At 52.9% G+C, this 23,974-nt stretch overlaps 1 protein-coding gene across 1 annotated transcript in view; it reads left to right on the top strand.

The window, feature by feature from the left end:
* Window positions 1-23,974, top strand: part of TFCP2L1 (transcription factor CP2-like 1) — an 80,490-nt gene that overhangs the window by 47,056 nt on the left and 9,460 nt on the right. The window contains exons 5-14 of the mRNA XM_011941717.1: window positions 379-484; window positions 1,198-1,304; window positions 2,511-2,663; window positions 7,014-7,124; window positions 9,824-9,915; window positions 12,057-12,105; window positions 12,190-12,283; window positions 14,594-14,684; window positions 15,662-15,765; window positions 17,862-18,004. Of these exons, the coding sequence (XP_011797107.1) occupies window positions 379-484; window positions 1,198-1,304; window positions 2,511-2,663; window positions 7,014-7,124; window positions 9,824-9,915; window positions 12,057-12,105; window positions 12,190-12,283; window positions 14,594-14,684; window positions 15,662-15,765; window positions 17,862-18,004 (1,050 nt within the window). The remainder of the gene's footprint in view (window positions 1-378; window positions 485-1,197; window positions 1,305-2,510; window positions 2,664-7,013; window positions 7,125-9,823; window positions 9,916-12,056; window positions 12,106-12,189; window positions 12,284-14,593; window positions 14,685-15,661; window positions 15,766-17,861; window positions 18,005-23,974) is intronic.

The raw sequence follows: 23,974 nt of genomic DNA, 5'->3' as shown, positions 1-23,974 counted from the left end.
TTCAGCTCAGCCCTCAATGGTGAGACAGCCCCTGTTTGGCTTCTCTGGAGCCTGTTGCCCAGGTGGGGATTAGATGGGCTGGCAGCGTTGAACTTTTCTGAGCTTCAGTTTGCTCATCTGCACAAAAGGGTTAATAAATTAGACATAAACACAAAGCATTTAGTAATACTGGGACAAATGGTAGTCATCGCTGTTGTTGCTGTTGTTAGTGTTACTGGGATCTGAGGAGGGGATAGTGGGCGAAGCTTGAGAACTGGGAAAGGAAACTCCAGGAGGAGGGGCTTCAAAGGTGGGAGGGTTTGCTGTGGCTCAGGGAAAAGAGGTAGGTTCCTCTTGGCCCCCACGGTCACTTGTTCCCCTGCTGGCTTCCCTCCCCAGAGCATCATCCGCGTGGTCTTCCATGACCGCCGGCTGCAGTACACGGAACACCAGCAGCTGGAGGGCTGGCGGTGGAGCCGGCCGGGAGACCGGATCCTGGACATCGGTGAGTCTCCTGGCTGGGAGAGGCCAGGCAAGGCTCGAGGCACCCATGCCACGTTGGGTTCTTCCTGGATGCCACTGGGACTTACGCTGAGAAGGCGTTTTAGCTCGCGTCTGCTCTGTGTAAAACCCCACGGGAGCTTGCAGAGCTGACCATACACTGGGTCCTGCCCTCAAGGAGTACCCGTTTTCAGTGGAAAAGAAAGGTCTATGGAATTGAGAGACCTGCTCACAGGGAGTTCCGGGAAGGCTTTGCAGAAGGATGGTGCCTTAAAGGATTTTGATAAGTGTTGAAGATAACTGTGAGCATCACAGAGATAGATCGGCAATGGAAATGGAATTCTGGGGCCTCAGGGACTGGCCCACAGTCCTTTACCCATAATCCTTGTGGCCAGGTGGGTTTTGAAATTCAGAAGCTAGAATGACAATACAGTGTGTGTACCCAGAGCATTAGGGAACATCTCCAACAGGCAGCCAAGCACGGTCATATTTCTGTAGCAAAATAAAATGACGGTTCATACATAATGGGGTGAAGACGACACAGCGCTTGTGGTTCAGGTCAGGCTTTCCGTCCAGTAAGTTACGCAAAACTTTTTCAGAGCTTTCGGCATTTCACGTTGGGGTGAAGGAATTGGGATTCCTGTAACAGGGGTCCTTCCCTAAGTATTTGGGAGAGGCTGACAATTGCACTTTCTGTATGTGTGTGTGTATATGCAGATATTCCACTGTCTGTTGGTATCTTGGACCCCAGGGCCAGCCCGACCCAGCTGAATGCAGTGGAGTTTTTGTGGGATCCTGCGAAGAGAGCTTCTGCATTCATCCAGGTGGGCCACAGGGAGCTTGCCCTCCAGGGGAAAACGTAGCCTTCGGGGTGGCCTGCTTGCAGTTTCTCAAAACTAACCCATCTGGAAGGGTCTGGATGAGCTTCTGCTCCCTGTCACTGAGAAGGAAACTGCAGGAGAGAGAGAATGAGTGTTGCGAAGAGTCACAGAGCTCGTTGGTCCATATTTAGGGAACAGAGTGGGGAGGGTTTTAGAATTCTATCTGGTTGTTGCCCATAGAATATATAAGCTTTATACATGAGTATTTCCCAACATAAATCATGTGAAAGTAAACATGTTTTCTATTATAGTTTCTATCGTTGAATGAATTATTTTGTTACCAAGCGCTGGTGTGGATCCAGCCTTTTGTTACATGCCACGTGAGATCAAGGGGGTGAAGGACGTGACTGTGTTGTGATTGTTGTTCTGGCTTGATCTCGGCTCTCTCGCTTGCTGTGTGTCTTTGAGCAAGTCTCCTCCCTTTCTGAGCCTCTTAGTTTTCTAACCTCCCATCTTACAGATCAGATAATGAATATAGAGCTGTTGGCACTGCCTGGTCCCTAGGAATCACTCAGTAAAAGTTAGCGATCTTTTCTTTCTCTCTTTCTTTCTTTTTTTTTTTTTTTTACAATTACAATATTCTTAATATATTTAAAAATTATTGTTACATTGTTATTATTATAATTATATATTGGATTCTTATAATATGATTGCAGTATTTTAGCAATACATTGATATCGAGTCCATTTATGTAGTAGGAACCTACCAGAAATACAGAAATGGTTCCAGCCTTCTGGTTATGCTTCCAGCCTGGCCCGAGTAGCTTGGACACCAGGACATTAGAGAGGGGTTAGGGCTGTGCTGTGGTCCCTGCCCTCTGTCTAGGATTTGCCAAGGGAAAGGAATCTGGGTGAGGAGTTAGGTTGAGGTCACTGGGGTCAGTGACCTGGGGAGTGGTGGGGGCTTAACTGGTCAGGCAGGGCCTCCACAGTAAAGAGACAAAAGTGGGGATGTGTGTCTTTTGCAGGGACGGGAACAGGGGTGCCACTGGCCTGATGGAGTGGACAGAGTATCGGGGAGAGCAGGAAGGTCGAGGCAGGCCTGCACTGACCAAGCAGGGAGGGACGCCTCCACATAGAGGGGGCGCTTGGGGGATCCAGGGCCCTGCTTGGTGCTGCCTTGCCACCTGCCCAACGTTTCTCCTCCCAGGTACACTGCATCAGCACAGAATTCACCCCCAGGAAGCACGGGGGCGAGAAGGGAGTGCCCTTTCGAGTCCAGATTGACACGTTTAAGCAGAACGAGAATGGGGAGTACACGGAGCACCTGCACTCAGCCAGCTGCCAGATCAAGGTGTTCAAGGTAGGATGGCTTCGCAGGCTCTGCCCTGCCCTGCTGCTGGCCTGGCCTGTGGTCACATTCACCCGCAGAGACCTGGAGATTCCTCTTAGAGGCCCGGCAAGGAACGCAGCATCCCTTGAGCACATGGCTTCTCCCTGGACTCCTGATGCGCACAAGCTGCAAGTCCAGGCACCACAGGCTGCTGCTGCCCTGCTGGGGGCGTGTTTTCACCTGTGGCACCCACTCAGCTTCTGGCAGAAGCATCGGCGTAGATGTCCGTCCTGGCTGTCGGTCCTCGGTGCTACTCTATAAGAATGATTGGATTTGTACATTTTAGCTTTTTTTTCTCCCAAGCACATTATAGTAGCCCACAGGTGCTCATGTCTGGATTCTCCTTAAAAATCAAAGCAAGAGTCCCTCCCTGCTGGAGGCCTGGCCTCGGATCTTCCTGTTTAGGACCTGAAGCCATTTTTCTCTTTGCAGTGACTTCCTGTTAGAGAAACATTTTCAGGGGGACCGCCTCCCTTTTCTTTCCTTGCTTCGTTCCCTACAGTCGCCTGTCACTGTTTTCCATCTCTTCAATCTGGACTGATTATTTCCTGAAGACAGTAGCCAGCGATACGGCTCAGTGTCCTGTGTGGCCTCAGGGAGATGTGGAGGATTGCATGTGGAGAATGAGCTTCCATCATTCTCAGGGCGTGAGGGCAACCCATGTCCAAGCAGGCCCCAGCCCCACAGTCCCCAGCCCCTATAGGCCCTGTCTGCCGGGGCCGCTCTAGCAGGTGTCTGCAGAGCAGTAGTGGACCCACCTCCTGGGCCGGAATTGCCTTGAGTAACCAGCTCTGGTGCTTATTCCAGCTTCCTCGTGTTTCACATTCAAGTGAATTTGGAGCCTGCTGAGAAACTTCCATCTTCTGGGTCTGGAGACCCAAGAGGCAGTTGCTTTAGACGGGACCCTTTAGAAAGCTGGGTGTGTGCTGATCTTCCCCCAGGCCGAAGGCACGGGCCCGTGGAACACCCATGCTTGGAATGGAAGTGGGAATAAATGCCCACGGGTAGAACCATAAACCTGGGGGCAACCCTGGAGACAGGGATGGTGCCATTTCTCACAGAGCCTGGGCCACAGTGAGCACTGGGCCGTGATCTGGGGACGCCATCACCATCACAGCTGCAGGAGAGGGAGCTGAGGACGAGCTGATGGAGTCTGCACTCAGGAGACCACACAGCCAGGCTGCCTGAGAGTTGTGGGCACAGGGTTCTGAGGCCCCAGCCCAGCTTGGTGGTTTGGGACGCCTTGATTAGTCAGTGATGTCGGCCCCAAGTGGGAGGCAGAAGTGGCAGGAGGGATGTGTGTTCGTCTTTCCTGGCAGAGCAGTGGCCTCCAAGGGGAGCTGTGCTCCTCTGCTCTGCTTGTTTCCTATTGCTGCTCTCACAAATGGCCACAAAGTTTGACTTAAAACTGTGTACATTTATTATCTTCCGGTGCTTGCAGTCAGAAGTCTGGAACAGTCCTCACTGGGCTAAAGGTGTCAGTGGGCCTGTGTTCCTTTCCCAACGCTCTGGGCGGGGCTCTTGCCTTTTCCAGCTTCTAAAGCCATTTCTAGGTTCATGGTTCTTCCTTTGTCCTCAGAGCCAGCAGGAGCAGGCTGAGTCCTTCTCACATGGCAGCCCCAACCTCCTCGTTTGCCTCCCTCTTCGTTTTGTAAGGGCGCTGTGATTACATGGGACCACGCGGTTAATCCCGGATAGTCTTCCTATTATATCAGTTGCGTAGCAATCTTAATTCCATCTGAAACCTCAGTTCCCCGTTTGCCATGTTAGGTGACGTATTCACAGGTTCTGGGGATTAGCAAACAGCCATCTTTGGGAACCATTATTCTGCCGACCATGTCCACCAAGCAGTGGGCGTGGCAGCCCTGTGGTATCACTGCCTGCTCCGGGATCTGACGGTCCTGGACACCTGCATGGCTGTGTGCTGTGGTCTTTGCCTAGCCTGCGGTTCACTGTTGCTCTAACTACCACCTCCCCTCATGTGCAGACCGCGTCTCTGCCAGCCTTGGCCCCTGTCAGGTAGCGGTTCACTCCCTCACCAGGGATGTCAGGTTAGTTCTGCTGCTCTCACGGTGTGTGCCCTGAGGGGACGCTGTGCTGGGCAGTAGGAGAGAAGTGAGGTGGCATCTCCACTCCCATGGGGTGCCCTGTGTACCCCTTCTATACCTTGGGTCAAGCTTAGGAGTGGGGGCTCTGTCTACCAGGCTCCTCAACCCATGCCAGGCATTGCTTGGGGAGTCGGGCTGGAAGCTGCCTGGTCTCAGTGCCCCAAGGAAGGCCTTGGCATCTCCTGCAGAGAGTAGGGGTGGCAGGAGCCCCTAGTCACCCAAACCTGGCTCCTCAGAATGCCTGAGGTATCCTCCCACCTGCCTGCCCCCACTCACATAACAGATGCAGCTGGTGTGCACAAGCCAGGCTGACCTGAGCCACGTTGCCTGTCACCCCTCCCTCCGCCAGTCACCCCAGTTACTGGGGAGCCTGGCTTGTTGAAGCCACTCCCTGGGACGCTGTGTGGGGTGTCAGGGTCTCTGAAGGGAAAGACAGGGCTCCTCTCTGAGCAACCAGCTCCCTCCAGGCCTCGTCAAGGCCCAAAGCGTGCCCCGCATGCAGTCTCCGCCATGGCCTGGCTACAACCCCGCCTTGCCTGTACCCTCTGTGCAGGGAGGAGGAGTCCCCTGAGGGACAGGAGCTGGAGGTGGAGCAGGGAGGCCGGGTCGTGGGAGTGTGGCTGCCACACGCCCCAGTCTCACCCCGGATGCTGGATCTGTTACGCACATCCCTGTGTGACCTCTGCCATCCTGCTTCATCCGGGGCAGGCATCACTCCACGGCAGCGCGGCCCCAACCTTTTTGGCACCAGGGACTGGTTTTGTGGAAGACTGTTTTTCCATGGAAGAGAGGGGGATGGTTTCAGGATGATTGAAGTACGTTACATTTATTGTGCACTTTATTTCTGTTATGATTATATTGTAATACATAATGAAATGATTATACAACGCGTCATAATGCAGGATCAGTGGGAGCCATGAGCTTGTTTTCCTGCAACTAGATGGTCTCATATAGGAGTGAGGGCGGACAGTGACCCCTCATCAGGCATTAGATTCTCGTCAGGAGCACACAGCCTAGATCCCTTGCAGGTGCAGTTCACAAAAGGTTTTGCCCTCCTGTGAGGATCTAATGCCGCCACTGGTCTGACCCGGGAGGCAGAGCTCAGGCGGTCATGTGAGCAGTGGGGAGCAGCTGGAAGTACTGTGAGGTATTTACGTCACAGTAAGATGACAGATGAAGCTTTGCTCACTCACCTGCTGCTCACCTGTTGTGGGGCCCAGTTCCTAACAGGCCGTGGGACCGGCACCAGTCTGTGGCCTGGAGGTTGAGGACCACTGATCTAAGAGATGCTCCCTAAAAACCCTTGATCTGGGAGCCAAAAGCCATAGCCTGAGAAAGGTGCCCCCTGGAATGAAAATCCCTCAAGGTGCCATTGAGCTTGAACTACTGTTTTCATCATCTGCCCACCACACGTAGCCTGCTGTGTGCGTAGTAAAACTGCTCGGTTCCGGCACTGCTCGGAGTCTTTACATCTGACTTCGCCAAGTAGGCATGAGCTCATAAGATGCAAATGCTCAGGAGACTACATAGCGAGGTCGAGAAGGCCCCCCATGGTGGTACCTGCGGGGCCAGCCTGCGATGCAGGACACCTGGCCACTCTCACGTGGATCCTCTCCCATCCTGATGAACCCCTTAAGCCTCAGTTTCCCACTCTGTAAATGAAGGGAATAATAGTAAGTGTGAGGCCTACACACCCTTCAAAAGTTGCCACAGTTTGCAAAGCACCCGCGATTGTCAGGCTCTCTCTCTGGATGGAGATGTTCCCCTGCAGACAGTGTAAGCTGGGGCTCAGCAGGTGTCCTGAGCGTTGAGGGTAAGGAGGCCTTCAGCTTATGGCCAGGATTTCTCAGGTTGCAAGCACAGACTAAATCCAGACCAGCAGCCTGTACTTCTTCCACTTTCGACTGCTCTCCCTGGGTAACCCAAGGAATGCACTGGGATTCCTTGTGGGTCCCCAGGGTTCCTTTTCATAAGCGAGTGGCCATGGGAAACAGTCTTTTCCCCTTGAGCAGCAGAGTGCAGGACCCGTGGCAGGTTCCGAGTTCCTCAGGTGGGGAAACAGTCAGGCGGAACGGGAGGGGAGATAGATGCTGTCCTGCCCCTGAGTTCCTGCGCCCTGGGGCCCTGGGTGAGGTGGGAAGCAGGAGAGGGCTTGGGGGCTGCTGCCTCTGTCAGTTTGGGACTAACTGGACTCTGTACTCTGTGCTCGCAGCCGAAGGGAGCCGATCGGAAACAGAAGACTGACCGGGAGAAGATGGAGAAAAGAACTGCCCAAGAGAAGGAGAAATACCAGCCGTCCTATGAAACCACCATCCTCACAGAGGTGAGCCGGCTGGGTGTGGGGACAGAGCCTCCAAGGGCCTTCCACCAGGAGCAGGGCTGCTGGCTTAGATTCTTGGAAAATGGCCCATCTCGGCTGAGTGCTTCTGAGAGTGCTTATTCCGCTGTGGTGGGTTCCAGTGTCGGGAGCTCGTGTCCATCTGATAAGACCCAGTGGCCCGGGAGGCATTTCAGAAATAACTTCCAGCTCCGCTCCCTTTGAACGCATTTGTGCTTTCCCAATTTAGGTTCCTTTGTGTTTTTGAGGAGGTAATGTATTCACATGGTTTTAAATTCCAAAGGTACGGGAGAGTGTACAACAGAAAATATCCCTCTCAGGGCCATCCCTGCCTCGTGGTTTCTCCCCTCCAGGTCAGAAACCTTGTGCATCTGGCCCAACTTTGTCTGCAGGTGAAGCCAGTGTAGACACATGTTTGCCCCATGCCTGCATTTATACACCAACAGTGTACATAGACACACCTTGCTTTTTTCCATTATTAGCTTATCTTGGTGCCTGATCCCTACAGCTTTCTAGTTCCTTACCCAGCTGCGTGCCGTCGTGTGTGATGGCCTGTGGGTGGTTGCGGGGTCGTTTCTGAGCTCTTGGAGTTTCAGACAGTGGTGTAGTGAATAACTGTGCGCGTGAAGGTCTGCACACGGGAAGCAGTCGGCAGGTTTCCTTTCTCAGTGGGATCTCTGGGTTGGAGGGGGTCGGCACTTGTTATTTTGCTGCCTGGTTGTATTTTCTGTTAACCCGGACAGCAGTGCCAGCCTGCTCCAACTCTCCATATGTCCATGGGAACTCCTGAGGAGCTTGTTCTTCCTCTTCCCTTTTTTCTCTTTTTTCTTTTTTTTTTGAGACAGAGTCTCACTCTGTTGCCCAGGCTGGAGTGCAGTGGCGCAGTCTCGGCTCACTGCAACCTCGGTCTCCTGGGTTCAAGTGATTCTCCTGCCTCAGCCTCCCCCAGTACCTGGGATTACGTGCATGCGCCACCATGCCCAGCTAATTTTTTTGTATTTTTATTAGAGATGGGGTTTCACCATGTTGGCCAGGCTGGTCTTGAACTCCTAACCTCAAGTGATGTGCCCACCTTGACCTCCCAAAGTGCTGGGATTACAGGCGTGAGCCACTGTACCTAACCTCTTCCCTTTCCAAGTTGCAGCTAGTGCCTCCTTTTTTACTGGGAATTTTTGTGTGACTCTTTCCCACTGTGTTCTGCAGTCAGGCTAACTAATTGATGGTGCTATTTGTTCACTGAGTAATTGGACTTCCTCAGAAGGCCCTTCACGTGGGTAAGGCCCCTGCTGGCCATGGTAGCATTAAGGCTGTTAGGGGTGAGGCTTGGGGTGAGGCTTGGAGCATCTAAGAGAATGGTGGCCCGGTCTTGGCTGACGAGCAGCTGTATGTATATGTGTGTGTGTACATGCAGAAGGGTATTTGCAACAAGACAGTGTAAAAGCTAATTTTATGGTCAGACAGATGTGCACTGGCGTTTTATCTGACTGAAGGTCAGTCACCTGCCTCCCCCTCAGCCCACAAAGGAGTGGCAGGATGCAATTTATGGATTAGAGACCAAATTAGTTTCTTCCCATACTTGGTTCATGCCTGTGCTGGTGCCACTGACCGGTGTCCCCACCTTCTGATACCATTCTCTCCCTAACTGAGCCTCAGCCTCTCTGCTCCTCTGCTGACTGCCCCTGGGAAGAGAGGTCCTGGTGAGCCGCTTGCCAGGTCTGTCTGAGCCCTTGCCACAGTGCAGTCTAGTTGAAAGCCCACCCTGGGAGGTGCTGGCTGCCTCTTCTATCGGCTGTTCAGCTTTCCTCCTTGGGCTGTAGGATTTAGCACCAACAAATTCAAGCCCACACTCACAACACTTAAATATTTACCAACACTGTAGTTTGGCAGGTGATAGTAAATCTTCAGGAATGCTTCAAATTGGCCCTCTCTGAAGAGGGATCATTGCGGGCAAGGGAAGAGAGGAACTTTTTCTGCTGGATGGACTTTCTCCAGCAGGCAAAACCTGTACATCCTTGCTTCCTTTGGGAGGCTCCACATGCATTTGTTTTTGGCTTCCATAGTAGCATGTTTTGGAGGGCAAGGATCACGTCTTTCATGTTTGTGGATCTCCCGTAGCCCCCAGCAGAATGCCTCAAATGGAATGAGCACGGTCGAATCTCACTGAGAGGAGCTGCTTTTGGTGATTGCACAAGGACCTTTGCCCCTGTCGGCAGGTTCTTTTTGCAAATAGCGCAGGTTGTAATACTGACTCTTACTGCTTATTTTTTTGTTTGGAAGTTGCCCGTGGCCCAGCACTCCCTATAACAGACATTTACACGCATTTGTCTCTCCCGGGAAAAGCTGTTTCTGAGCAACCGGCTGGTTTTGTTTTTTCTCTCTCCTGGACCGACTCAAAAATGCCATGACTGTGATGTTCCCTCTCTGGTGTTACTGCTGGGAAGCCCAGAGAGACCCCTTGCGCGCTTCCCTTGCTCCAGGGGTGACTTCTGAACGTTTCTGCTGGTTTCCTTCATGCGGCCCTCAGAACCTGCCTGGCTGTGGCTCGTCGTGGGTACTGGGGAAGTGCAGTTTGACAGGTCGGGGCCTCATGCCTTGGTGTCAGTGTGTGCCTGCTGGGGAGGACCTGGGGATCACGACTCAGCACCTCTCCAGATGCCAGCTCGGCCCTGTGCTCTCTCCTGCAGTGCTCTCCGTGGCCCGACGTGGCCTACCAGGTGAACAGCGCCCCGTCCCCAAGCTACAATGGCTCTCCAAACAGCTTTGGCCTCGGCGAAGGGTACGTCCCACCTTTCTTTCTTTGGGTTCCCTGGAATGAAGACAGGCGTACTTTCCTCTCTTAGTACTTCCTTCCTGGGTCTCCTCTCCTTTCTGTTTCGGTCTCAGAGTAGCTAACTCGTGTTGCAGTCACAACTGTCTTTAGCATTTACACAACTTTTAGTGCTCAGAAACACCCCTGTAAACGCTGTTGGGTGGGGCAGCGGCCCAGAACTTAACCTGGTGAAACCAGGACTGGCTTGGGGGTGCATGAGGTCAGCCACCCGAGACAGCCTCTGGTGCCCTCTGGGGCAGAATGGCCCTCCTGACAGTGGAGTCTTAGGGAGCAGCTGTCTGGGGGGCCCTTCCTGGCTCTTTGTCCAGCGTGGTCACTGAGTGTGGGGGTGAGGGGGTCTGGCTAGGGCCCTCTCTGCCTTGGGTTTCAGGCCTTATGACACAGAAGCTGGCTTCATTTCTGTCCCACACAGCTCTGCAGACACACAGGCCACAGGGACCCTGAGGACGCTGTGACGGGACAGTGCTGGAGCTGGAGGCAGTTTCCTAACTGTTGGGGGCTGCACAGCACGGGGCCATGGGTCACCGTGATGGCTCTGCATGCCCTGTGCTGGCAGCAGGGGTGGAGGCAGGAGAGTGCCGGGTGGGAGGCTGCCTGTTTTCTGCCTGCAGGTTCGTCAGAGCCCATGTTTGGCAGACAGAACTTTTCTAGTAAGAAAGCGAGATTGTCTGTGAACCTGATTTTACCAAGGAGTCCCCAGGGAAGCGGGGGTAGTGTTGTGTTTAGATTCAGGCAGACCTAGTCTTCAATCTTTGCCTTTTGCGGGGTAACTCCCTTAACCTCCCTGAGCCTCAGTTTCTCTACTGCAAAAGGAGGGTAAGAATTCTACCCAGGGTCGGGAGGAATGAGTGTACGATGCTTGCGCCCCGTAGACACTTGGTGAGAAGTGGCGGCTGTCTTCACTGATGGCCGGTCTGGGGATCAGCCCTGCTTGGTGAGAAGTGGCGGCTGTCTTCACTGATGGCCGGTCTGGGGATCAGCCCTGCTTGGTGAGAAGTGGCGGCTGTCTTCACTGATGGCCGGTCTGGGGATCAGCCCTGCAAGGCTCTCTTTTTCCCATTATGGAGAAATAGACATAACACAAAATTTACCATTTGTAAGTGTGCAGTCTGGTGGCATTAAGTACATTCACACTGGGCCGGGCGCGGTGGCTCACGCCCGTAATCCCAGCACTTTGGGAGGCTGAGACGGGCAGATCACGAGGTCAGGAGATTGAGACCATCCTGGCTAACACAGTGAAACCCCGTCTCTACTAAAAAATGCAAAAAACTAGCTGGGCGAGGCGGCGGGCGCCTGTAGTCCCAGCTACTCCGGAGGCTGAGGCAGGAGAATGGCGTGAACCCGGGAGGTGGAGCTTGCAGTGAGCTGAGATCCGGCCACTGCACTCCAGCCTGGGCGACAGAGCGAGACTCCGTCTCAAAAAAAAAAAAAAAAGTACATTCACACTGTTGTGCAGCCTTCACCGCCATCCACCTGGAGAGTGCTCAGGTCTGTGCCTCCTCCCCAGTCTAGCCCCCTAGGAAGCTTGTGCACCCCCTCTCGGGAGAAAACAGAACAGTGCTTTTCCTCGTGGATGGATGTCAAGCCGTGGGGGCTTGTTCACTGCAAAATACCTCCCCGTGGGATTCCTCTGCCCTCTCCTGTCACCACCCGGCAAAGGGTTTGGTGGAGGACCCTTGGGTTTGGCGGCAGCCTTCCAGGTGCTGAGGCGCTGGGTGCCCTTGTCCAGCCTGTCCTTCCCTGGGGCTGGGACTTGAATCTCCAAGTTCAAGACCAGCAGGAGTCAGCCCACAAGGGCCTGAGATGTGCTGCTGATGACTCGGGTAGGGGAGTATCGTTGAATGGGGCCCAGTGTAGCCTCTCAGAACTTCCTGTCTACACTGAATGAGACTCAGTTAGGGATTTTGAGGGATTGAACGTGGGCTCCTGCTGTGTTTCTGTAACTCAGGAAATTCTTGAGGACTCATTCCACTTAGAACAAATCCTGCACCTAACGGCAAGCAAAAGTGCCAGGCTGGGTGCCGGGACGTTGGCCATGGCCCTGGGAGCCCCCTCCGTCCTCATCACTGGTTCCTTTTCCTTTGCAGCAACACCTCTCCGACCCACCCGGTGGAGGCCCTGCCCATGGGCAGTGACGTAAGTGTCTGAGCAGGGCTTTCTGGCTGGCGGTCCCTCGTGGGCCCTGAGCCGCCATCTCAAGCCTCTCCCCTCTGCCCACAGCACCTGCTCCCATCAGCCTCGATCCAGGATGCCCAGCAGTGGCTGCACCGCAACAGGTTCTCGCAGTTCTGCCGGCTGTTTGCCAGCTTCTCAGGTGAGCATCTCTGAATTGTGTTTAAAGCCCGTGAGCATCTTGGAAACATGTAGCAAGGCTGGCCACCTTCCGGGACTTGCTCTCGACCCAGGCAGCGCTGTCGTTTCGGCTGGGAGGCCCAGGGCAGTGTGGGTTCACTCGCTCACGTGCCGCAGCCCCGGGCCAGGTGCTAGACGTAGGAGATGCTGTCCCCAGAAGGTCCCAGGTGAGCGTGACTTTAGGGGGACCATCTGGGTGACTTGGTCAAGATCCCCTCTCCTGTGGGGGATGGTGGGCTCTGGTCTGCCCAGGAAGAGTCCCCTTAGCCCGGCAGGGTGATGTAAGGCCCCTTATGCTTTTCCTACCCAAATACTGCTCCTCACACTGGCTCCAGAGCCACGACCTGGGAGATCGAGGTAAAGCCATGGGTGAGGCAGAAAGGGGGCTCTTCCTTCTTTAAAAAGTTTCAGAGCCCTTCCTGATGGGCCCTCAGGCAGAAGTCCCAAGCTAGGTATTGTGGGGTGCTAAGGTGAACTGAGCAGTGAGCCTTGCCAGCAAGTAGAGCTCATCCACAGTGACAGAGTCAAGGCTTGGCCACAGCTAGAGGAGCAGATTCCACAGACATCTGTGGCAGTGGAAGAGAAATGGCGCCTGCGCACCCTCAGCTCGGCACCGCTGAGAGCCTGTTGGGGGAGGGTTCCTGGGCGGGGAAACACAGTGACCCTGTCCTTGGGAGCTTGTAGCTGTAAGTCAGTACAGATGCATAGACCGCTCATTTCAGTGCGGTTCGACCTGTGTGATTGGGGTGGGGGTTCAGAGAGGACCCTGAGCTGGACTGGGTGGAGGAGGGGGAGGAATGCCGGCTGTGGTCTTAAGTAGGGCAGTCAGCCACCATGTGGGCACCTGCCTTGTGTGGTCACAGAGCAGGGGACCCAGGTGGAGTGGAGTGGAGTGGCCCGGGAAGGAGAGGTCAGAAAGGTACCGAGGGACATGGACAGGGTGGGGGCCCTGGAAGAACAGTGGAAGGACTTTGGCTTTTACTCCCAGTGGAAAGGAAGCCATTGTGTCTATAGAATTGTACCTAAAACCGTATCTTATTGTGGTGGGAAGAGAGGGGTGGGAATCGTGGCCTTGGGCAGGCTTTCAGCTGAGGCTGAGATACTCGTACCTTGGAGAGTGTGTGGGACCAGGCTCTCGGGGACCTCCTTGGGCTTTGAGGGAGGGCAGTCCTCACGCTGTGCTCGCTTCTGTCCCCATGAGACAGTCGCCTTCCTATGTTCCTTTAAATGTGGGCCCGTCCTCACATGCTGCTGGTGGGACCACACATGGATGTAACAGTCTGGGAAACTGCTGGCAGTATCTGCCAGAGCCAAGCACACCCTGCGGCCCCACAGCCCTCTCCGGGGCTGGACCTGGCAGACACGCACCTGTGTAATGAACAAAGACATGTATGAGAGCCTTCAGAGAGCCTGTTCATAACAGCCCGGACCAGACTCCCCCACAGCACCCATCCACACAAAGTGGGTATGTGAATTGTGGTGCAGACATACAATGATAATAGGTGATAACGGGCATGCACAGTCTGTGACGGCATTCCACACAAAGGCACCGTGAAACATGACTTGGAGAGAGGGAAGCCAGACCGGGAGGAGTGCCTGCCGTTCCGTTCCACGTACAGAAACTTCAGAGAACATGCACAATGTGTCTGCACTGTAGCAAGTCAGGATAGTGGCTCCCTGGGTGGGAGTAGGGGTGGTGGCTGGCACAAGGGGCCTACGGGAGGCTGGTAATGTTCCACTGCTTGCTGTCAGTGCTGGGTCCCGGGGTGTATTCAGATTGTCAGCATCCAGCGAGCCGTATACTCCCATATAGAGACAGATGCACACGTGGCCAGTGCCCTGTGCCGTTGACATCTGTGCATACAAATTATGTGTCAAAAAAAGAGAGAAGAGGCCAGATGCAGTGGCTCATGTCTGTAATCCCAGTACTTGGAGAGGCTGAGGTGGGTGGACTGCTTGAGCCCAGGAGTTCAAGACCAGCTAGGCTAGGCAATATAGTGAGACCTCGTCTCTTTAAAAAAAAAGAAAGAAAGAAAACGGGGCAGCTGGTGGGGACCCTTTGGCTTCTGTTGTACTCACTGTTGTGAGCACTGGCAGTTCCTGGGCTGTGATCTTCTGATGTCGTTGGGCATTTTGCCATTTTCTCTCTCTGAGTTGGTGCATCTGGCTCTTCCCCACCCCCTACCCCCAATGCTATGGGGTCTGCCGGTGCTTGGGGAACGAGCCCTTTCTCTGTGTCCCATGTAACAGGCATCGCCATTTTTCTGCTTAGGTGCTGACTTGCTGAAGATGTCCCGAGATGATTTGGTCCAGATCTGTGGTCCCGCAGATGGAATCCGGCTCTTCAACGCCATCAAAGGCCGGTAGGTGTTGGTTTCTCTGTGAAGCCAGCCAGAGGCTCATGTCCTGTGGCATGTGGTGGGGAGCTCCTACCTCAGCCTCCTGGATGGCGGGTGGTCTGGCCTGGGGGGACAGGGCTCCTGCAGTGTGGGGTCAGGTGTAGGAGGAAGTGTGGCAAGAGGGGCACAGGCCACAGCAGGGGAGTGAGACACTGCAGTGGGAGATGTGGCCGGCTGCCGCAGACCCTGCCTGGAGGTCCCTCCCTCTTCTTGGTTGGGCGAGAGCCTTGGCCTCTGGATCTTGGCCTCTGAGCCCCTTGCCCATGTTCTCAGATGCTTGTGTGGTCCTGGGCTCAGAGCTGCTGCCTCCCTGAGGGGAGCTGTGGACTGGGGCCAGTCAGATGGGTGTCGTGCAGCAGTTTCAGGGCAGACTCCAGAGCAGCGCCATCCTGCACACCTTCCTGCCATGGCAGAGACGTTCTGCAGCCGTGCTGGCCATGTGTGGCTGTGGAGCACTTGGACCGAGGCTGATGTCATGGACAAAATTTGTATTTAACTTTCGTGACTTTAAGTGTGAATAGCCACACATGGACAGCATGGTTTTAGAGTGAGAGCCTGGGTTTGAGTCCCAGATCTGCCTCTCAGGTGCTGTGGAATGACAGCAGTGGTCCTAGCTCCCTCGCAAGTTGTGTGAGGATGAAATGAGTTACGCATGTTCTGAGAACAATAGCTGGTACACAGCAAGCCACAGACAGCGCTTGCTCTAATTGTTGCCTGAAAACGTCTTGTATGTTGAGCTTCGTGGTCTGGGGCAGAGCGCCCCTTGGCAGGCTGCGGGGCCTGGGAGGGTCATTCACCACCCCATGACAGGCACTCCGCGTCACCACCGCTGTCTTTCTTCCTCCCCGAGTTCTGCCCACTATTGTTTCCATCCTGGAATATTCTGAAACAACTGTGCCTGGTCCACCACACCTAGCATTTATTTTCTCTTCTCCTGCCAGGAATGTGAGGCCAAAGATGACCATTTATGTCTGTCAGGAGCTGGAGCAGAATCGAGTGCCCCTGCAGCAGAAGCGGGAGGGCAGTGGAGACAGCAATCTGTGTGGTGAGTTGTGGGGAGCAGAGCTGGGACCCACACATCGGGTCCCACAGCCTGCCTTTCAAGCCCGCGGTCTGGCCTCTGTTCATTTCCAGTGAATATGCAGGACAGTCCTGGGCTCCCACGTGCCCACGCATGGAAAGGGCAGCCCAGTGCATGCTCCTTGCATGGTGCATGGTCTGACCTCGTGGTGGCCCCGCAGTGTGGGTGCTGCCTCCGTGCACACCCCGAGGCTTGGGAAGGTGTTGGGATTGTCCCAGATCTTGCTTCCAGTGAGTGGCAGTCGGGATTGGAGCCAGGAATGCCCACCCTGGAGCTTTTTGTTTCCTCAGACTGCTCCCCATGCAGCTCCTGATGAGAGGAGGCTGTCTCCAGGACCTAAGAGGCGTGGCCGTCTGCCTTTCCGCTCCCATCGAGCTCTCCCAGTGGCCATGGTGAAAGGCGTCAGCCTGGGATCCTGCTACTTCTTTTTGCTGGCAGCTTGGTTTGTTTTAGGAGAAAAATTATGGCTGGGTGTGGTGGTTCACACCTATAATTCCAGCACCTGGGGAGATGGGAGCATTGCTTGTGCCCAGGAGTTCAAGGCCAGCCTGGGCAACATACCAAGACCCGATCTCTAAGTATTGAAAAAGTAGGCCAGGCACAGTGGCTCATGCCTGTAATCCCAGCACTTTGGGAGACCGAGGCGGGCAGATCACTTGAGGTCAAGAGTTTGAGACCAGCCTGGCCAACATGGTGAAACCCCATCTCTACAAAAAAAAAAATACAAAAATTAGCCATGCATGGTTGCGCCTGTAATCCCAGCTGAGGCAGGAGAATCACTTGAACCTGGGAGGCACAGGTTGCAGTGAGCTGAGATCACGCCACTGCATTCCAGCCTGGGTGACAAAGTGAGACTCTGTCTCAGGAAAAAAAAAAAAAAAAAAGAAAAGGGCACACCCCCACACCTGGCTAATTCTTACATGTTTTTGTAGAGATGGAGTCTCATTCTGTTGCCCAGGCTGGTCTTGAACTCTTGGGCTCCAGAGATCCCTCTGCCTTGGCCACCCAGAGCGCTGGGATTGTAGGCATGAGCCACCACGCCCACCTGTGTGTGCTTTTAAAATATTGGGCCTCTGATGAGGTTTATTGGCTTATTGAACCAAGGGTTTCTCAGGTGAGGGAAAGGCTTGGGACTCTTGAATTTAATCCAATTGCATTTGCTTTTGAGGAACTTGAGGTCCCTTGAAGTTGAGTAACCCACCTTGGGTTGCTGGTGACATTTGCTCCTGCCTGGTTGGTGCGGGCTATGTCTGTGTCAGTGTCACTGTTTTCTTCCCACTTGCTGACACCGTGGTGCCTTCCTGGTGCCCCCTTCTCTCCTTAGGGTTACTGTATTGAGGCTGAGTATGGTCTGTGTTGCAGGGAGGGAAAAGACTCACTCAATTGCCCTCCAGCTATCCAAGAACACTTTAGACAGCAAAGGAGCTGAAAAGGACAGAATTTGTTCCTTCCTTCTGACGTGGGTTCACATCTGGCTGATATCAGAATTGCCGGATACTCCCTTTAGCCCAGCTGGGTGTCACTGGGCCCAGGATGGGTCTAGGGATCTCTGCATTTCACATAAGCACCCCAAGAGAGACCAAGAGGAATCAAAAGTGGCAGCCTGACTGGGTGCCGTGTCTCATGCCTATAATCCCAGCACTTTGGGAGGCTGAGGCGAGCGGATCACCTGAGGTCAGGAGTTTGAGACCAGCCTGGCCAACATGGTGAAACCCCATTTCTACTAAAAATACAAAAATTAGCCAGGTGTGGTGGTACACACCTGTAATCCCAGCTACTTGGGAGGCTGAGGTAGGAGAATCACCTGAACCTAGGAGGTGGAGGTTGCAGTGAGCCGAGATCACATCACTGCACTCAAGCTTGGGTGATGGAGCAAGACTCCATTGCAAAACAAAACAAACAAAACAGAAAGAGTGGCAGTGTGGTCCTGCCCCGTCACCCTGGGCATGGCATTTTGACAAAGGACTTACTGCTTTCTCAGGGCAGGTGGGAGGGTACAGGCAGGCTCATGCTGACGGAATGGCCACTTGGAAAGCAGCACTTGTTCTTCCTTTCCCCAGTGTACCACGCCATCTTCCTGGAAGAGCTGACCACCTTGGAGCTGATTGAGAAGATTGCCAACCTGTACAGCATCTCCCCCCAGCACATCCACCGAGTCTACCGGCAGGGCCCCACGGGCATCCATGTGGTGGTGAGCAATGAGGTGAGGGCTGCTGCCCGGCCTGCCCCAGTAATGGGCTCTGGGTCACGGGAGGAGCGTCAGAACCCCTGCCCCGGAAACACACTTGGGTTTGGGAGTGACAGACAGGTTCATCTGCATGCCACCTGCAGCTGGGGCTGTCCAGGGCTGCAGTGAAGAGTGCGGAGACCCCTTCTGGGTCTGAATGGCTGCCATGTGGAGTAGGCACTCCTTACCCCTCCTGGGCTGGGTGCCCTGTGGGAGCCAGGAGGACAGACTCCACTCTGGCCCAAGGTGCTTATAATCAGGGCTGTGGAGGTCACGAGAGGGGCGTTCCCCCAGGGTGGATGACAGGCCCCAGGGAGAGGTGAAATGGACTCAGGGGCTGGTGATGGCGAGGCTGTGGCTTGTGGGAGAGGAGAGCAGAGGCCTCTGCCAAGTGGTGAAGGTGCCACGGCCTTCCCGGGTGGCACAGGGCAGTGCAGAGCACACGCAGCTACTGGCAGAGGGCTCAGGTACTGTGGTCTCCAGGCATCTGATCCCATTCATGGCTAGGAAGGGAGTGTTGAATATGCTTGCTGACAGGGTTAGGCATTCTTTGCATGTTGTAGAACAGAGGCTTTTAAGTTTGTTCTATCCTGGACCCCTTCCACCTAATAACAGGAGTGTATACTTGTTTTAAGTGTATACATAGTGACTCATTTAATCCTGCCTGCCTCTATATGATGTGGGTGCTATTATTATCCTATTTCACAGATGGGGGACTGAGGCACAGAGGCTGAGTAATTGCCCCAGGTTGCATGGTGGGTAAGGGATGGAGCTATAGTGGGAACCCAGGGACTGGAGCTGCAGGGCCAAGCTCTGAGGCTGCAAGGTACCTAGCCCCTGCTGAAGTGAAACCTTTATTTATAATTTTTGTATTAGGGTCGGGCGCGGTGGCTCCCACCTGTATACAATCCCAGCACTTTGGGAGGCCGAGGCGGGTGGATCACGAGGTCATGAGATCGAGACCATCCTGGCTAACACGGTGAAACCCCGTCTCTACTAAAAACACAAAAAAATAGCCGGGTGTGGTGGTGGGCGCCTGTAGTCCCAGCTACTCGGGAGGCTGAGGCAGGAGAATGGCATGAACCCAGGAGGTGGAGCTTGTAGTGAACCGAGATCACGCCACTGCACTCCAGCCTGGCGACAGAGTGAGACTCTGTCTCAAAAAAAAAAAATTGTACTGAAAAGAAAATTGAGACGGGTCTTGCTGCATTGCCCAGGCTGGTCTTGAACTCTTGGGCTCAAGCGATCTTCCTGCCTCAGCCTCCCAAAGTGCTGAGATTACAAGTGTGAGCTACTGCGCCCAACCTTTTGTTGTTGTTGTGAGACAAGGTCTTGCTCTGTCACTCGGGCTGATGTGATCTGAGCTTACTGCAACCTCCACCTCCCCAGGCTCAGGCCATCCTCCCACCTCAGGCTCCTGAGCAGCTGGGACTACAGGCACTCACCACCACGCCGGCCTAATTTTTTGTAGAGACAGGGTTTTGCCATGTTTCCCAGACTGGTCTCAAACTCCTGGGCTCAAGTGGTCCACCCACCTCGGCCCCTCCAAAGTGCTGGGATTACAGGCGTGAGCCACCGCACCAGCTGAAGTGAAGCCTTTAAACATAGAGCTGTGGCTGGGTGTGGTGGTTCACGCCTGTAATCCCAGCACTTTGGGAGGCCGAGGTGGGCGGATCACCTGAGGTCGGGAGTTTGAGACCAGCCTGACCAACATGGAGAAACCCCATCTGTACTAAAAATACAAAATTAGCTGGGCGTGGTGGTACACGCCTGTAATCCCAGCTACTCAGGAGGCTGAGGCGGGAGATCGCTTGAATCTGGGAGGCGGAGGTTGCGGTGAACTGAGATCACGCCATTGCACTCCAGCCTGAGCAACAAGAGCAAAACTCTGTCTCAAAAACAAAACAAAACAAACAAAAAACATAGGACTGTCCTGGTGGGAGCGGGATGAGGTCATATGCCCGCAGTTCAGCCCCCAGCAGACCCCGAGCACTTCTGGGAACTCTGAAGGCGTCTGTATAGTGGGTTCTAGAGCCGTGCCTGACCCTGTACCAGCACACGAGTGGTAGGACACAAGGCCAGCATTTGTGGATTAAGACTCCGATTTGTTTCTTCCCATCCCTGGTCCTTGCCTTTGCTGGTGATGCTGCCAAGAGTGTTCCTGACCTGGTGACACTGAGTATAGAAACAGTGGCTGGGAAAAGTAGAGAAAATACAGGCTTTGGAATTGGACTGACGTCCCCACCCGAAGCTACCTCCTAGTTGCTGAATGACTTTGGGGAAATTTACTGAACCTGTCTGTGCCACAGTTTCCACATCTGCAAACAGCGATGCATATACCTGTCACACAGGCTGGAGTACAGATAAGGTGGGAGAACAGGGGCAGGTGCCAGGAGACACTAAACAAGTGGTGGGTGGTGTCATTGACCGTGATTCTGTGGAGCACTTGTTATTTGGGGGAGTGAGTGGTGGAGAGATCTTTTTAGATTTGGGGATGTATAAAAATGTCAGGCTTTTCAGGGTTTGTATATTTCACAGCTTGGCATTACTAGTAACAATCCTCTTGCCCCTTGTCATTACAACTGCCAGAGCTCTTGAATGTTCATGAGCACTTCATCTCAGTCCTGGAGGCCAGCAAGGTGGACTTTCCTGTCTTTTACATTAAAAAGTAATTTGTAATTAGTATAAGAAGTTAAGCAACATAGAACAGCAGAAGGCAAATGTGAAAAACCGTTACCTGCCCCATTCTTTTCTCCTGGAAGAGTTTCCATTAAGTTCAATGTGATTCTGAAAGGCAATTTTTTTGTGCTCTAGTCTCTGTGTGTGCCCTAGTGTAGGTAGGTGTGGGTTTTTAAAACATGCAGGCTGGGCACGGTGGCTCACATCTGTAATCCCAGCACTTTGGGAGGCCGAGGCAGGCGGATCACCTGAGGTCAGGAGTTCGAGACCCACCTGGCCAACATGATGAAACCCTGTCTCTACTGAAAACACAAAAATGAGCCGGGTGTGGTATGCATCTGTAATCCCAGCTACTCGGGAGGCTGAGCCAGGAGAATCACTTCACCCCTGGAGGCAGAGGTTTAAGTGAGCTGAGATTGTGCCACTGCACTCCAGCCTGGGCAACAGAGCAAGACTCCATCTCAAAACAATAAAAACTAAATTAAAACATGAAGCAAACATGCAGCCGTACATTTATCTGTAACTTGCTATTTTTGTCACCAGTTCAACAGGTAAGAATTACTTGTATATTATTACATTCTTACATTCAAATCTAATCCAGCTTTTTTTTTTTTTGAGACACGGTTTCACTCTGTAACCCAGGCTAGAGTGCAGTGGCCCAGTCACAGCTAAACCTATTGAAGCCTCGACTTCCTGGGCTCAGGTGATCCTCCTGCCTCAGCCTTCTGAGTAGCTGGGACCACAGGCGTGTGCCACCGGGCCTGGCTAATTTTTTTTTTTTTGTAGAGACAACATTTCGCCATGTTGCCCTGGCTGGTCTTGAACTCCTGGGCTCAAGCAATTCACCGGCCTTGGCCTCCCAAGGTGCTGGGATTACAGGCGTGAGCCACTGTGCTTGGCCTAGCAATTTTTTTTCTTTAACTCCTATTTTACAGAGGAGGAAAATGAAGCCTGAGGTTCCTAACCTGAAAGCTGACTTTAGAATAGCCAGGAAGGTGGACATGCTGTGAGCAGTGGACAGCTGTAGTGTCACCAAAGGCTTGTCACTTTGCATTTCAAAATGAATTTCCTTTTGTGAAGACAGAAACCAAAAATGTGGGGAACCCTTGCGATTTCACGGGTCCTGAAGGCAGTTCCTTCCTCCGCTTGTCCTGTGTGCTCCAGAGTAGGCAGTGAAGCAGAGAGCGGAACCGAAATGCCACCTCGCCTAAGTAGGCGATTCTCATTCCCGAAAGTCTCCTTGCCTCTTAACCCTGAATCTATTGGAAACCTTTGGTTCTTAATTGCCCAGAGTGCTGGAGGCAGCCTGGCCAGCCGCGGAGCCGGCCCCTGGGGTGCAAGGGCACTTCATTAAACAAGAGAGTTACTGATTAAGCCCATGTGGGCTCTGCGTAGGGCTTTGCATGCCCAAGTGGTTGGGCTGCCAAGAGTCCTAGATGGAGCAGGCCAGCAGAATAGAATAAATGTACTTCACGCATCATTAGGCCCCGTGGGAGGGGCAGGGGGCGACAGGTGGATGGATTTGCAAGATTTGAGGCAGTAATCCAGAGCAGGCCATAAAATGTGGATGGCATTTTTTCAGTTTGACAAAGGGTTCTGCCATTGTGTTAGCTAGTATGTGTGTGTGTGTGTATGTTTATATGTTTTATTTTTGTTTTTTTGGAGACAGTCTCGCCCTGTCGCCCAGGCTGAAGTGCAGTGATGTGATCTCAGCTCACTGCAGCCCCCGCCTCCTGCGTTCAAGCGATTCTCCTGCCTTAGCCTCCAGAGTAGCTGGGATTACAGGCACCTGCCACCATGCCCGGCTCATTTTGTATTTTTAGTAGAGATGGGGTTTCACCATGTTGGCCAGGTTGGTCTGGAACTCCTGACCTCAGGTGATCTGCCCGCCTCAGCCTCCCGAAGTCCTGGGATTACAGGTGTGAGCCACCACGTCCGGCCTGTTTATATATTTTAAAAATATTCTTTAAATGTAAATTGTGAAATGCAGTATAAATATGGAAAGAATTTGTAAAACTTACTTGTACAGTTAAAGAACCATCGAAGTACCCATGTACCTGCACTCAGGTCACCAGAATGTTGTGTTAGAAGTCCCTTTGTGGACTGATTTCGTAACAGCCAACTGGCTAGTACGAATTTTCTATTAAGCATTCCCTTGTTCCTCCTCAATATATTGTTTCATTTTGCTATTTAAAAACTTTCTGTGAGTGAAATCATAGTGTATTCTTCTCTTCCATAGTGTATTCTTCTGTGACTTCTTTCGCTTCACATTTTGTTTGGAAGGTCATGCGTGCTGTAGTACATAGCTGGAGCTCGGCGCTGCCGAGGAACATGATTTCATCACGGCTGGTTCATGCTTCTGCTGTTGATTGACGGGGCGGGTAGGAGTTTGGTGTTACTGCAGACGGTGCTGCGCTCACCAGCCTCGTGCGCGTCTTTGTGATGTAGGAGTTTGTCCAAGGCTGGTGACTTGTAGGAGAATGTAGGAAAACTTCCTTGTTGGAAATGCATGGTCATTCTTACTAGTCCCATGAACAGCGTTAGAAAGATTTACCTCCCCATCAGTAGTGGACACCAGTTCCCATCTGCATTCTGGTTATATTTTTATCACTAAATCAGCGCCATTTTACAGATAGGGCCATGGAGACAGGAAGTTAAAAAGGTTGGCTTGTGCAAGGTCACTGGGTAGTTCATCAAAATTACAACTCCAAAAAGGAGGCTTCTGAGCAGAGTCATTCGTTTCCTGCCACATTTATACACACAGGTAGTGGAACCTCCTTTATATTTTGTCTTTGGAGGATGCTGATGTGTAGATCCTACTAAGTACCAAGATTTCTATTTTTAAAAACATTTTATTTAGTTGTTTTTATCTGTTGCTGTCAGTCACATACACATTCCTATAAAGTGTCCATTACAGAGACTGGAAGCATCAGTAACTAGGAAAAAGCAAAAACAGTGCAAACACACACAAATCAGTGGTCCGGTATTGAATGGTAACATCTTGATTCCCGTTTGGGCCTCTTTCCATCCTTCATATTCATACTAGATGGTTGGGGTTATGTTCAGCTTTCTGTTACTTAAGTTGGAATCATGTCACACTTTGATTCTGTGTCCTCATTTTTCAGTGAATGTTGTAGCAGAACCATGTTCCTGCTGTGTTCGTAGGCACCGTGGCAGTGGTGTTTACCGTGTTCCTGCGTGTGTAGGCACCGTGGCAGTGGTGTTTACCGTGTTCCTGCGTGTGTAGGCACCGTGGCAGGGTGTTTA

The sequence above is a fragment of the Colobus angolensis genome, unplaced genomic scaffold (assembly GCF_000951035.1).
Source record: "Colobus angolensis palliatus isolate OR3802 unplaced genomic scaffold, Cang.pa_1.0 Scaffold20, whole genome shotgun sequence".
NCBI classification, from domain to species: Eukaryota; Metazoa; Chordata; class Mammalia; order Primates; family Cercopithecidae; genus Colobus; species Colobus angolensis.
This window is presented reverse-complemented; position numbering and strand designations above follow the sequence as displayed.